General features: G+C 41.5%; 2 protein-coding genes across 3 annotated transcripts; both read right to left on the bottom strand.

Moving 5' to 3' along the window:
* Positions 1-458: 458 nt before the first annotated feature.
* On the bottom strand, positions 459-5,554 carry fblim1 (filamin binding LIM protein 1). Of its 2 annotated transcripts, none has more exons than XM_041033581.1 (8): positions 5,395-5,554; positions 4,663-5,023; positions 3,755-3,927; positions 2,946-3,039; positions 2,643-2,812; positions 1,997-2,175; positions 1,627-1,747; positions 459-1,515 (listed from the first exon to the last, which is right to left on the bottom strand). In XM_041033581.1, exons 2-8 carry the CDS (start codon positions 4,997-4,999, stop codon positions 1,405-1,407), a joined length of 1,185 nt encoding a protein of 394 aa, XP_040889515.1. In that variant the 5' UTR covers positions 5,000-5,023; positions 5,395-5,554; the 3' UTR covers positions 459-1,404. The 2 variants fall into 2 exon arrangements, with proteins under 2 accessions (XP_040889515.1, XP_040889514.1); XM_041033580.1 differs by having other exon boundaries at positions 4,654-5,023; positions 5,395-5,552.
* A 2,262-nt stretch (positions 5,555-7,816) lies between these two features.
* On the bottom strand, positions 7,817-10,035 carry LOC121179019 (transmembrane protein 82-like). The gene is made up of 6 exons (XM_041033589.1): positions 9,672-10,035; positions 9,470-9,542; positions 9,196-9,382; positions 8,611-9,028; positions 8,093-8,277; positions 7,817-7,909 (listed from the first exon to the last, which is right to left on the bottom strand). Exons 1-6 carry the CDS (start codon positions 9,751-9,753, stop codon positions 7,817-7,819), a joined length of 1,038 nt encoding a protein of 345 aa, XP_040889523.1. The 5' UTR covers positions 9,754-10,035.
* Between the last annotated feature and the right edge of the window lie 52 nt (positions 10,036-10,087).

Genomic DNA, 10,087 nt, shown 5'->3' with positions numbered 1-10,087 from the left:
GCCTCAGCCTCGTTCCTGGTGGTTCCGGGTACGAGCTGCGCGGCCCCGGTGTGTCGACAGCTAGCATGCGATTACTTAAAGGGGATCAAACTGTAACCATCGAGGTAGATTTCTCTGCAGCGTGACTGCGGTGATGAAGTTATAGATTAGAGTAAATCCCAATTGTGTAAAAGGAGGACCAGTTGGCTTTTAGGTCTCTGTGCAAAATATAAGGAAGTCGCAATCTTTATTGTGGTGTATGCACTGTACGTGATTGGAAGGTAGAGACTAAAGGTGCCCCGACAGCTAATTTCTGCCCCAGGGCCTCCAGTCAGGTTAAACTGGCCACAGGCAGAGGGTTATACCCGCAGTCACTCATTGTAAAGTCCAGACAGAAAAGATAAACCATGGTTGCTAGAAAAATAACAGAAAGGGAAAAAACTGTGGTGAATGGAAAATGACAAATGTACTTTTTCCAGAATAATTGTTTTAATAAATGTTTTTAATACACAGAAATATAATTCCACAGAACAAGTAATTTTGAGATACATAACAAAGAACCAAATAATTCAGCTGGGATCCAAATGAGACTTTAATATTGTAATGTCAAATTAATGTGAATAGTTTTAGCAAAATACAGCCCCTGTGGTCTAGTGAAGATCAAAAACACCTTCGAGTTTTGGTCCATAATGAGTACTTGAGAATCAGTTAATGTATTTATACATTAGTTTATAAATTTGTGTTGTGCGGTATAGATGCTGCATTTAATCTGTTGCCTCTAGGTTTTTGTTTTTTTTACCTGCTTAACCTGAACAGGTGAGTAAACCAATCCTGTTTGAAGAGTGACCACATTCAGCCCATCATAAAATTAACTCAGGCAGCCGCCCATAGTATTCTCTGTATTCGTGATTATGTTTTGCATTTATGGTCTGTCATGCCACTGACACCTCGTTTTTTCCATATTTTAATGCTTACTGATATTGTATGTGTAATTTAACAAACACTATGTATGTTGAAGCCTGCCTCGAGATAAAATATATTAGTTTACTTTTATATAAATGTTTTTTTTAACAGTTTTTATTTTTTCATAGAAAGGGTTAATGTGATTGAGAAACAGTATACTGATTAAGACTTACAAAAATAATAAAAAAAAAATCCTTGCAGTAAGTCTGTTGCATAAATATATTTGGTGCATTTTGTAGAGTTTATTGAGTGCAAAATTATCAAGTACAAAAGAGGAATAAGAGAATCTTGAGAAAGCATGATATATTATGAAAATAACCATAATGCTCTATTGGAAAAAAAGATGTGTAACATTCGTATGCTAGAGTCTTAAATGCACATGCACAATCTCCCGTCTCTTTAAACCTGGACTTGTGGCACTTTTCCATCGGTTGCAGTTTATCGTGGACAACAAGGCCAGTGTTAGTGGGGACCAGAGACCAGGTTCAAGTGGCAAGCTTTGCAAAGCATCCTTCCATCCAAAGGATAGCAGCCGTGCTCATTCGGATCAGGAGAGAGCTGGATGACACAGATCTGCAGACAATATGCAAGACTGATTGACTGGTGGTGATTGATGCATGTCAGTGTGTTTGCATACTTGTCAGTGTGTCTGTACAGTACACTGTTTGCAAGCAGAGTGCCTACCTCACATCTGTAGCAGTTCTCATGGTAGGAGCGTCCCAGACATTCAACAGTGTAGCTGTCAGTACCATCCTCTTTTGGAATAATTAGCTGGTTACAGGCGTTACACTTTGGAGCATACTTCCTTCATGGACAAAATTTTAGAGGAAAGAAAATATTAGGAAAAGGCAACTTTATTTGTAAAGAACCGTTCACCACAGAGGGAACTAAAACCCACTTTACCAAAGAAGAAGATATACATTAGTATCGCATCTAAAAGCATCATAAAAAGGAAAATAAAATCACTTAAATAGAATAAAATGCGATTTGGTTTGGTTCTCTTTGGTTGTTTGTGTTGTTTTGTATTGCTTGCCATGTTTTTTAACTCTCACACCTGTAGTAGTCCTGGAGGCAATACACTTCTCCAACTTCTCCCTGAGCAAAAGCTTGCTCTCCAATTTGTTTTTTACACGTTGTACAGATGAAACAAGGAGGATGGTATGCTCGCTCCAGTGCACGGATCACATGGTCTGTGATAACCTCTCCACATGCCCAACAAAGTTCGAGACTGGCCTAAGAGACAGAAAATAAATGGTTAGAAGAATGCATTTCTGCACTGAAAGATGATGGAGTCTGCAACACATTTTCCAAAATAAAGCAGTGTTGACATTTTTGAAATCTGTTTTTCCCACTTTCCAAGCTGCCATTGGCTTCCATTCATTTTTGTTTTTTCTTACGTTGCAGTCTCCAGTGGCAACTAAACCATGCAATGGAGACGGAACATTGACTCTGACAACAGCTGATGCATGAATTTCCAACCAATTTCAAGTCTGTGCAAGTTGCTTTTGATGCTGGAGTGACTGTAAGGGAAAGTGGAGGCTTTGAAGGTTTAAAAATGTAAAACACTACAGTTAGCATTCACACAAAACATACATAATGAAGAAAATGAGCATGCAAAAAACATTGGTATGGTCCTTTACAAAGATTTATATGTGTATCCTGTGCATCCTGTGGTGGAGGTTGCATTGACTTGGACCTACCTGGTAGCAGTCTTCACAGAGTGGGATTCCTGCCTTGTTGTAGTACTGTTTGCCAGCCAGGGGAATGTGACAAGATCTACACTGGAAGCAACTGTCATGGTAAGTTCTGTTTAAGGCCTCTATCGCAGGTTCAGAAAGGGCCATGGGTTTCCGACAGAAGCCACACACCTCTGCGTTGTAAGCAAACATCAAATGTCAGAGCAGGTTATAATAATAATGTAATCATGTGTTAATAATAAAGTGTTGTCAAAGCAGAACAGTTTAAAGCCTGAGCGCTGAATGTGTAAATAGAGATCATGTTACCTTTACTCTCCATGCTTGTGTCTTGGCCGTTTTTATGGGTCCCATGGGATTGTTCATCTCGATTTAACCCACTAGATGGTGTGCTTGTTTCCACCTTGAATGAAAAGCACTTTGTGAATGTAAAACTTAATTTTTAAATTGAGACAACTGACAGGTTCACATTTGAGTTTGGCCTTATAGGGTGAACAATGCTTGGTTTTGAACATACAAGGGTTGTGTTTGATGCTGGGAGTAGAGAGGGTTAAGAGAGAAACATAAAAGTCATCCAAGAAAACATGGAATCTATAAAACATGGAAAACATTGTCATAAGTATGTAGAAAAATACAGGGATTTAGTCAAGTAAGGAAACACCTAGTCTAGATTCAGACTCAGTTCTTATCCTGATCTGTATGTTCAGTGTTTCTACACAAAGACTGGGCTAAAAGGATGGGAACAAAAAGTTTCTTATAAAGATATCAAGAGTTTAGAAAGTGTTCTGTTTGTGAAGGAAAAATGTGTACAGTTCATAAAGTCCTTCTGATCATTTATCCATATCTAAAAGAACAGCTGTTTTTCCATCATAATGTGTTTTGCAGAAGATTCTTTACAAGCACTGCTGAACATAATACAGTATCTGTAAAAGTTGTGGAAAGTTGTAATCCTTCACTGTGGGAAAAAATGACTTGTCTACTTCAAGAGGAATTTACTGAGGGGAAATTGGGATCAAGCGTTTCAAACAGTAAATGGCATCAGACTTAAACATTAAGATATGGGTGATGAAAGTGTGACCAATTATTTAAGCGTCAGAAGCGAGAGAAAGTCTACATACCTCTCTGTTGTAAACTGGCTGCTGGCCTGGGGTCAGAGGGTGTGAGAGAGGTGTCTGGGCGGGAGGAGGTGGTTGAAATGGTGATTCTTTAGGGAGCGCTGCTCCTGGAGATGAAGGCAGTGCAGAAGCAGCAGCAGCAGGAGGGGGAGGAGGAGGTGGAGGAGGGAAGAGATCTGTTTGGCAAGAAAAGAACGTATTTCAAGTCACTTTGTAGTAACTTAAACAGGAAAAGGGTCTAAATGGTTTCAGAATAAGTTTAATGTGAAACCCAGCCAAGAATATACAAATATGTGTACACCTACAGAAACATATATATGTATAGAAATGCATATATCCATACAATCCACGTATCCATACAGACACCACCACCTCAAAAACGTATTTTAAAAAAAGTAAATGATAATGATAAGAAATTGAAGCTTAGGGGGTCATGTCTTCTAAGCATGTGTCCCTAAAATGACAACTTTTCTGCATTTTCCTAAAACAGGAAGTCAAATGTGATCAAATTTGCAGATAACCCTTTATCATTCTCAACCTCACGGCATAATACTGAGATTTTTTTTCCAGTTTAAAGTAAAAGTAAAAGTAAAACTACTACACCAGTTTGGCCCTGTACTCCTGTAACATTGTCAGACCCATAAATGATCAAAACTGATGCAGCAGAACCATACAGACATATCTGTTTTTCCCCACTTATTCTTCTTCATTGTCAAAACCTGGTGCCTACATTCTCCACAATGCAGCTAATGTAGCCTTGAGCCACTAGCCTCAAGCAGAGACCAGTAAGGTCAGTTCTTTCTAGCCCCACACCCTCAGATTTTTTTGTATTTTTTTCAGTATGCTATTTTTCATTGACTCCAAGACTGAAAAAAAAAAACGAAAGATTTTTCCATGAATACCTGCGGCACCTCTTTCATCTTCTTGCAGCTTTCCTCTGCTGGGTCCAGGTAGGGCAGGTTTGGGACTCTGAAGGTCTGGAGCTCGAGCCGAGGCCCCTGCATATGTTCTATCTTTGCTGTCAATGCTGCCGTAAGACTCAGACGGTGAGTGGTCCTCCTTCCTACGTCTGGGGGCGGGGATGCTGTCAGTTGGGCTGACTCGTACAGCTGTGTGCTGCTTGTCTCTAGCAGGGGCACTGTGAGCTTGGAGGGCGGGCTGCTGCTGTGTCACAGTGGCTCGGTAAGGGGATGCCAGGGTGATAAAGACAGAGGACACCATCCTTTTTGGTGGAGCTGCTGATGCCATGACTGTGTACAACCCACATACAGCCTAACAGGAGAATAGGACAATGGTCATTAGGACTCAAGACTGTTTGTAACATCTATTGTCTTATCAGCCTGTTTTAAAGGACAATCATAGAACAGGAACATAGAAACACATCACTGAATCTCACACAATCTTTCTAAGCAACACTGGAGTGTAAGAACAAAGTGTATCAATAGTGAACAGTATCTAATCTAAGTGTACACACCCTCTCAGTCAACTTTGTGGGAGCGCTCACTCTCACTTTAGAGAGGTAAATTTACACACTCACAGCTCTCTTTACCCATAATGAATGGTTTTAGAAGCAGAAGGCACAAATTTGAATCATCTGTTTCCTTTAAGCCCACTCACACTGGCTGTGAGCTGCCATTACATACCTGGGAGAGAATATGGTTTGAAAACGGCCCCCTCTTCTCTTCTATCTCCTTCCCTGTTCTGTATCTCAAAACTTTTGGTTTGTTTTCCCTCCTATAAGCTGCCACAGTGAGAAGACTTTACTCCGGCAGAGAGGGCGACTATCTGCAGAAGGCCACTCCTTTTCCTTCTGTACCTCCCTCCCCAGATCTCTAGTCCGTCGACCCCTCCTCCTTCTCTGGCTGAATGACAATACCACCTCCCTCCCTGCCGTAAAAGGTGAACAGTTAATCTCGGGCAAAGTGCAGTAAAAAACATGACACATTCATCCACTATGAAAACTTGGCAGGCACGCGCACACATACACACACACACACACACATACACACTGGCATGCGTGCACATAGATGCACACTCACACTAAGTCATGCAAAAGTTGTGCAATATAACCACCAACTACACAGACTTTCAACAATTGCAAAATACAGTACCATAAAGTTCCTCAGAAGGTTTTCGCCCTTAAATAGACAAGCATAGACACACGGCCACCTCCCACTTCTTTATCTTTTTGCATGCCAGCAGGATGTGACCATACCTGCCCTTTCTAGCAGCTCTATCTCAAACTGCCCTCTTTCTCTCTCTCCTGTGCAGCTCTGCCTTATTGTTCTGTCAGCTTTATTTTCCCTACCTCCCTCATTGAGTCTGCCTCCTTTTTTCTTCTCCCTCTTTCCTTCTTCCCTTCCCCCACAACATTATATCACTTTAGCCCTGACTCACTATCAGCGTACCATGAGCAGAACATAGCAGAACTGTCTGATTACATGTGGTGGACTTCATCAGACTCTCCTGATGAAGCTCTTCAGCTGTACAGGAGCAGCAGCATTACAGTGCAATGAATCAGGGCATTGTGCAAGAGGAGATGTTGGTATATTGGGGAGGTGAGTGATGTCTGTGAGAGCTATGAACAAGCCGCTTTGTTGTGTTTGCTGCTCTCCACCAGCAACTATCGTGGTTATTTTCTGGACCCGAACCTTGTGAGGTTCGGTCCGTTCCTGACGGTCAAAGAGGAGGACGGAGCGAGAAACGAAAATGCTGAGTAAAACTTTCCTCACTGAAGTGGAAGAAGAGCGAGGCAGGAATGTGTGAGAGAGGGTTAACAGGAGACGGAGATGAGGAGAGTGATGGGGGTCTCTGTTGTTCCAGCTCTGTGGAAAGGAATGCTGCGGTGATGTCACGGCTGCAGGAGGGAGCATGCCTACTGATGACACAATCCCCAGACCTCTGCGCTCCGCCCCCCCCCCCCCCCCCCCCCAACAGCCAAAATCCTCATTAAACCATCTGAATCTCTTCACTGCTTCTAACAGTGTGACTTTTCACTTCACCCACACTAAATTTCCATATTTTAGTACCCAGTTTTAGTGGATGTGCAGCAAAACAATGGATCAAGAATTAAATGAATGAAAGGAAATGAAGGCAAAGGAACAGGAAGAAACACAGTGGATAGGAAAAACAACAACAATTGCATGTTCACAATTACAGTTGATGCTGATTTCCTAACTGTAAACATCTGTAGGGTTGAGAAAAATGACAACTCAGGGAGAAATACTCAGTAAAACTTCAAAAGTAGCTTTCTTCGAGTCACAGTTAAACCAGGACTTCAGGAATAAGGCCGGGGGAGCTGTGAGAGACAGATGAAATGGCTTAAATCAAAGTAACAGAAGTCTTTTCTTTAAAACCCCACACATCCAGTTTGCAAAGCTCTCGAGTGGGTCTTCTCGTGATGAGTGAACTGATCTTCGTGTGTGTCACTTATTAAAGTGCCCTGTTAATTAGCGACATATGGTCACCATCAATGGGCCAGTGTCTCATCTCACATCTCAATGATTACTGTTTTAAAATGAGCACACCATACTGATCAGTTCCTCTGCTATGCATCATCGCCGTCCTAGTATTTTTCCCAGAAGCTTTTCTCTGAGAATACTTTCCCAGACGTTGTTGTGTAGAATATCTGATGAAAATCAACTTGAGCTTATGTAGAATTATTGTAAAAACAAAGAAGAAAAAAGTGCATCAAAAAGCTTCTCAATTCCAGTAATGCGTTCTTTGAAGTAGTTACTTTTTACCCTGGACCATTCTGGAGACTTACACATTTTATGGCTTTGACAAGCCCTCGCTGCTGCTTTCCTTATCTTTTTACACTGTGTAACTTTCTGCTGATCTGTATCAAACTGTACTGTTGGATCTTCTAGTTAACAGAAGAAACAAAACAGCAGCTGTGAAATGGTTTAAAGTTAAAAACTCCTAAGTCTTTTCCTTTTGTTTGTCCAGAGGCACAGAAGTGAGATGTGTGAGATGAAGTAACAGTCAATACATAATCTGAGGCCACAATAATCCTTTTATTAATGGTCATACTGAATATTAGAGGTAGACATCAGCATCACAACATCAGCTGTCGTCTGATGATGATTTCCTCGTGTATTTCCTTGTTTTGTGATCGGAGCTCTGTTCATGTTTGCTCGTGCTCGTGTCTTCTTCTTCCTAAAAATGAAGCATGACAATTAAATGTTGCTTGACATTGTCACATTTCTCAACATTACTGACAAATAAAAAATTCTGTGATGAACACAAAAACTATCATTCTGTAGAAATGAAAGCTGAAATGTAAACAAGGAAAAGATAAAATGTATAGTTTTTTGAATGGAAGTGATTATTCACACAGACCATTAACATGACTTGCAGAAGGTCCTGAGAGGGCAGCAGACAGGCTGCTTCACCCAGGAAATAGATGGGGACGTGGAGGACATCAGACCAGTCGCCCACTGTCAGCATGAGCACCAGCAAAGCTCCCAGTCGCAGCACTACAGAGTGCAAGAGGGCCTCTACAGCAGTCTGCTGATGCTGACCCTCTGCATAAAATGGAAAAAGAAAATCACAATGCAAAAGGGTCTTGTGCTTGCTTTACTGAGATATGAGGCTGTGATTTCTGGCATCATCTGTAAGGTTCATATGCAGTGGTTTTTAATAGTTATTTTTAAGGTCTCATTTCACCTTTTACTCTAATGTGCAAGTTTGTATATTAATAACTATTGTTGTGGCACTAAGTCTTTCATTATGTTATCTGCTGTGCCCTGACTTGTGTCTCTTTTGCTATTTGTCACTATGCTAAAGTAAACAAACTAGTTCAGAAATTTTCCACAAGGACCATTTTCATTCCCCACATTGCTACCCTGACTCTTCACCTTGGATATAGACCACCAGCATAGTGTAGCAGAGTGTCAGTGGAGTCCAAAACTTTAGAGCATCCTTCTGGCACAGGAAGTGGTCATAAACCGTAGCGGTGGAAGCCACAGTTGCTAGAGCAAAAGCCAAGACAACCGCTCTTTGCAGTGAAGCCAGTATGGTGTGTCCGGAGGTCAGGAGGTTGATGCATTTCCCACAGTAACGCTCTGTGCTATGCAGTGGGTAGAGTCTGGCCACATGGCTCCACAGACTGTGGCTGACACTTGCCAGTGCCCAGCTGAGCGCAGCTGCCAGAAACAAGCTGAGAGAGCTGTGTGGAGCCCCCTGATGGAGGAAGGTCATAGTACAGGTGAGGCAGCAACCCAGGGAAAACTGGCACTGGATCAGGAGAAGGTCTAGGCCTCTGCCACTGGTATCCTGAGTTAAGACAAATAGAGAAGCATGGATGAAAATGGGTCAGTTCAGTGTTAGGAGGATTTATATGTTGAACACAAGAACAAACACTGAAAGTATCTCCTGAAGTAGATGTAAAATAAGACAAAATCAATGTGTTATCAGCTGCTTTGTTTGTCTGAGAAACTCACTAGTCCTGCAGACGCCCAGGCAGAAATAGCTCTGAGAGAAAACTCCAGCACTATGAGAGAGGAGACCCTCGAGCCCACCAGAGACAGGAGGAGCGTCAGGGACCAGAACTGGAGCACTGTTCTCCAGTTCGCTCTCAGGGGATTGATGGGTGAGGATGACTTCTCTTTACTTTCAGTTTCAGAATCACTGTGAAGAGATTAGAAATTAGAGAATAACTCCACTGCCCTGAAAGGTTCATCACATTTTCTCTCCTTTTCCCAAGAATAAACTCACCTGCATGTTTGAATGAAGAAGTATACTCTCATCAGATTGCACAACACTGATATTCCACATGCACCGACAAGACCTTTGACAAAAAAATACCACAACCAAAAATAAGTATGTAAAGAAACTACAGTGCAGAAGTTTTGAAACTTTAGAGAAAATAAAATAGAAGCTTTTTATTTCCACAAGGATGAAAAACATGTCAGCTCACCTTGAAGAAAGCAGTCAATTGGGTTTGAATGAAAAGGTGTCCATTCAAAAGGTCCCGGGATCCAGGAGAAGGGGGAAAACATTTTTATGTTTTCACAAAGACACACACACACACACAATAATTCACTAATGCTACTACAATCTGAAACCTGCTCAAAAACGATGGTGGAGATAAAGGCAGTTGATGCTAAATTCCTGTGAGCCAAACCTTTACTAAAGATTTCACGTTGCCTTTATTTCTTCTCGCTGCTTCATGCTCACGTTCCAAAGGTCAAATGTGATTTGACTGTTGTTGTCAATCTCCCTATTTACTGATGAAAGAGGCCGAAAGTCCTCTCAAAAAGATGATTAGGTTTAGAAAACAATCAGACACCTTTTAACTGGCTCAGAACGAAATCACACTGTGCTCACAGTGAT

This window comes from Toxotes jaculatrix, chromosome 3 (genome assembly GCF_017976425.1).
Source record: "Toxotes jaculatrix isolate fToxJac2 chromosome 3, fToxJac2.pri, whole genome shotgun sequence".
Classification (NCBI taxonomy): domain Eukaryota; kingdom Metazoa; phylum Chordata; class Actinopteri; family Toxotidae; genus Toxotes; species Toxotes jaculatrix.
The sequence above is the reverse complement of the archived record's forward strand: the minus strand, read 5'-3'. Positions and strand labels throughout refer to the sequence as shown.